At 36.2% G+C, this 4,282-nt stretch overlaps 1 protein-coding gene across 1 annotated transcript; it reads right to left on the bottom strand.

The window, feature by feature from the left end:
• Positions 1–1,537: 1,537 nt before the first annotated feature.
• On the bottom strand, positions 1,538–2,349 carry LOC139854938 (uncharacterized). Its single transcript, XM_071844208.1, has 3 exons — positions 2,048–2,349; positions 1,892–1,945; positions 1,538–1,674 (listed from the first exon to the last, which is right to left on the bottom strand). Exons 1-3 carry the CDS (start codon positions 2,334–2,336, stop codon positions 1,538–1,540), a joined length of 480 nt encoding a protein of 159 aa, XP_071700309.1. The 5' UTR covers positions 2,337–2,349.
• Between the last annotated feature and the right edge of the window lie 1,933 nt (positions 2,350–4,282).

The following is a 4,282-nucleotide window of genomic DNA, read 5'->3' as shown; positions in this document are numbered from 1 at the left end:
GAAAAAATTCATATTAAACCCTTCCGGGCCCGGTGCCTTATCCTCACCACAGTTTTTTATGGCCGCAATAATTTCGGTGGTTGAGAAAGGTAATTCCAAATTATTAGCATCCACCTCAGATAGTCTGCATGAGAGCTTGGAATTAAAACGAAAGCGGCACTCTGAAGTGGCACTAAATCTAGATTTAAAATGTTGAAAAGCTTCTTCTTTAACGAGGGAACGGTTTTCATGCCAAACACCATTAACGTTAACACTACAAATATTGTTTTTATTTTAGCGTCTTCGAATGATCGAATGGAAGCATTTACGGTTTTCATCACCCTCGATAGTCCATTTTTATCTCGATTTTTGTTTGAGGATGTCAGATTTTTCTGTCTTTTTGGAACCATTTTTTCCTAGTCTCAACCCAATCCATGAGTTCGGCCTCGGTTAGATTACGCGATTCCTCGGTAGACTTTAAATCCACAACTTTTTTTTTTTTTTTTTTGCAATTGATCAATTTCCGAATTTAATGCATTGTTTTTTGGATTGCATTTGATCTTTAGGACCTTCTTAATCTTATTAAGTTTATCGCTAAAAATACAATCGGCCAGAGAAATTACGGGTATTCTCGGCCCAAGCTTGTCTATTAAGGTCAAGACTTTCATCAGATTCGAACCAGTTATTGAAAATGCAAATGGGTTTTGGGCCGAAATCCGTATTAGAGTCTTTTAGAATAATCGAGCAATGATCCGAGAATTTCTTCAAAAGCCTGCAAGCTGCCAAACCAACCCACAATTGCAAAAACTTTTCTGACACCAAAAATTTATCAAGCTTGCTATATTTAACCCATCATCACTATTCCTTGTAAATTTATACTCACCCAGCAGTAAATTGATCAACTAAGCATTTTACTTATAAAATCATTAAACATCTTCGCTTTGTATTCAATAAAGAGAGAATTTTTACGTTCGGGGAGCATTATTTTGATGCTAGAAAACGGTTCACGTGAGCATTAAATAATAATACCCCTCACGTGAAATAAAGCTTAAAGATAGCAAAAAAAAAAAAGAAAAAAATAGTGGACAAAATATCAAATAAAGTAAAATAAATCTAATTGATATCAATTTACCAAATTACCCTATCTCGTTAGTTGTCAACAACACCTACCACGAACCCCTAGGTACAGCAACGGTCCTATACCTTCATTTTCCAGCTGTAATCCATTTTCCACTTATTATTACTCTCTTTCTCGAGGTAAATAAAAAAAAAAAAAAACACGCGCATTTTAGCTACATTACGCTTTAATCTCAACCGCATTGCACAGTCACACATGCGCATTTTAGCTTTACATACCTTGCATCCATCACACACGGTGTACCTACACACACGAGGTAAGTTTATGGTCGTTACAGTAAATGCCAAAATTCACATTCACGATACACAAGAGCGTGTATGTACATACACGGGGTAAAAAGTAGAACATATAGTATATATTCAGCAACATTAACGCACGTGCGAGTCTCTCCGGTGACAGGAAAAGTAGATTTTTTAACTTTTATTGACCTAATTTCCGGTGGAAACGACTTCGATCTTGTTGCTGCTTTAAGTTTCTCATACTTCGAATCGCTAAAACATTGCTCTTCTCGATCTCAATAAATCCTCTTCTGATATTAGCATCGATTTCAATCGAACCTATAAAATTGTGACAAAGCAATTAATAAATGTATTAAAATAACTTAAATCTACAGCTAATTGTAAAATCAAACATTGTTATCTATCTATATCAATGTTTACGCATTACTACATAAACAGAAACATGCAATTATAATGAATTTATTCGATTAAATTAAAACGATTTAAATCTGTCACTAAATGAAGCGACATATGGAGCTCTGCTTAGGTTTCGTACCTATAAGAGCTTTTTCCGACGAAAGCGTTGTGTATCCACTGAATTGAGCTAATTCTGCAGCATAAAATCAACGAATTACAGATTAAACACGAGAAATTATAACATAATTTTATAATTTGATAATCTATCGCGAATTGATTTGTTATGAAATTATACCGGTTGTAGAAGGATCGTGAGATGATAGATAGAGGATTACGAAACATAAGAATGTGAGGAACGGAATTAGGTGAACGAGTCTTGTAGAAGAAGATACAGATACTGATACTGATTTCTGTGACTTGCGTTCTACATCGTTCGTGTTGTTAGATGAAGATGAAACTGATAATTTATTGTTTTCTGAGATGAATTCAGTGTCAATGTCGTCTTTGATAATTCCGGCGCCGGGGAAGAAGACGCCGTGGCTGTGAAGTTTAGAAGCCGGTGATCCGAGTGATTGACGGTGCATGTTTACTGGTGGGTTTTGTGAGAAAAAGCGCTTGTAAGAGAGAGATAGGAAGTGGGAAAAGCACTTTAAAGACGCAACGGAGTATGTGATTTATCCGACATAGTTTCCATTTCCATTATTTAAGAAATAAAAAATTACTTAACTTCCAAAAAAGACCCGTGAAATCACGGATTTATTTAAGAAAAAAGTGTAAAAGACGTGTTCAAAGTTCCAATTTATACTAAGCAAATATGTAGACAAATTTTGTATATGGTTTATATATATGGTGCATATAGGGTACCAACCAGAAACGGTATCCACAATACTAAAGTAACGTTGTACATACTATGTTGTATAAAAAGTCGTGGTTTGATTCTTTTATAGAGTGCATATCGGAAACCATTTGCCAAGATTCATTCAACTCCAAAAACACCCTAATAATATGTATTGATTCAACTTGATCAATATAAACTTTTGACAAAGTTAAAAAAAAAAAAAAAAAAAATCAATAACTTAAAAATAAGAACATCACCTTTTAATCATTAGTGGTGAATATTGACCAGAGTAGTTCTTATGATCTCATTTCGATTGCATATTATTTCTTCACAAAGGTTGTATCCTGGATAAACTGATTAGAGAAGTAAGTTATAATGGGTATGATCAAAGAAGAGATGATACATGTATCCGAAAATGTTGCATTAACTTTATCATGGACACTTCTTTCAGTTTAACACATCTACATATTCAATAAGAAAATGAAACTACAATAGTTATAACAAAATTCCTGTATTAGTACTCCGTATTTATTAAGAGACATAGTAGTGTACTCCATATTAAAGACACCATCTTGTTTCTTTGATTCAATATCCAAATGCATAGTCAGTGAACATAAATCAATTTCATCTCTAAGTGGGGGAGATTTGTTGATCAATCCTTAATTAGCGATGTTACTTAATTACGGATTGAGTGCAATAAGAATGTAATGGAGGATGGAATGTTTGATGATTATTTTGGGCCCCGATGATCGTCTTTCACTTTAACTATCAAGTGATCAACCACCCCGACCCGGTCTTGATTGTTAATTAGCTTAATTCACCTTTGCGCGGTGTAAAAATCCCTTGGGCAATATCACAAGTGGAAATTACGAAGGCTTAGGCAAAATGGCAGAGAATCCACCACCCATAAATGAGAGGCCAAGCTCCCTATTTATAGTATTCGAGATATCCGCGGTTTGCGAATCACTTAACTGTCCGCGGAAACTCAGCGGGTTAAACCGCAGTCATCTATTTGCGCGGAAACACAACCGCTGTATTTATTTTCAGCGAACATTTCATAGCTTTGCATCATAGTTCGCATACTTTTGCCATTAGCCTTTAGCAAATAAAATATACATATATAATGCTATATTTGTTCAGAATGAGAGCGCAGACGTTTCTTGCGTGGAGTGGGGGTAGTGGCAAAAGTATGCTTATCTTTTTACAGCTATTCTTCCAGAGTCATCCGCTGAAGCTACACCGTTTTACAACATTAGAGGGAGAATCCCTACAAATGTTCTTAATGAACCCGGGAATGAAGATTTATCTCTTCCATCTGACGCAGAAACGTCCAACCAGGAAGAGGAAGGAGAAGCTGATGCGGAAGAAACTGCAGCAGCAAATCGGGCCTTTAGACTATACCAAAGGCTTTATAAATTTGTTCCTGAAGAAACAAGGGAGCAATATCGCAAATTGTCTTATCCCGAGGCTGCCAGACAACGACTACATAATTGCTACAATGCAATTTATCTGACAGTCGACAGCATGGAGCGTTTCACCGAGATGTCAGACGAGTATGATAAAGCAGTGAAAGCCGCCAATGCACAAGAGAGAAGGGCGCAAAGGGCTGAGACGCGTCTTGAAAAGGTGATGGAAGAGAACGCCAAACTCAAAAGAAGGGCAGAAGTCGCGGAACATGAGTTCGCACAGCTA

This window comes from Rutidosis leptorrhynchoides, chromosome 6 (genome assembly GCF_046630445.1).
Source record: "Rutidosis leptorrhynchoides isolate AG116_Rl617_1_P2 chromosome 6, CSIRO_AGI_Rlap_v1, whole genome shotgun sequence".
NCBI lineage: Eukaryota > Viridiplantae > Streptophyta > Magnoliopsida > Asterales > Asteraceae > Rutidosis > Rutidosis leptorrhynchoides.
This window is presented reverse-complemented; position numbering and strand designations above follow the sequence as displayed.

Bases quoted from the DNA above. Each gene is read 5' to 3' on its own strand.
- LOC139854938 (XM_071844208.1), bottom strand. From the start codon at position 2,336: ATGCACCGTCAATCACTCGGATCACCGGCTTCTAAACTTCACAGCCAC. The intron at 1,946-2,047 runs GTATAATTTCAT...TTTATGCTGCAG, and splicing joins TCACGATCCTTCTACAACCG to AATTAGCTCAATTCAGTGGA. The intron at 1,675-1,891 runs GTACGAAACCTA...ACAATTTTATAG, and splicing joins GTCGGAAAAAGCTCTTATAG to GTTCGATTGAAATCGATGCT.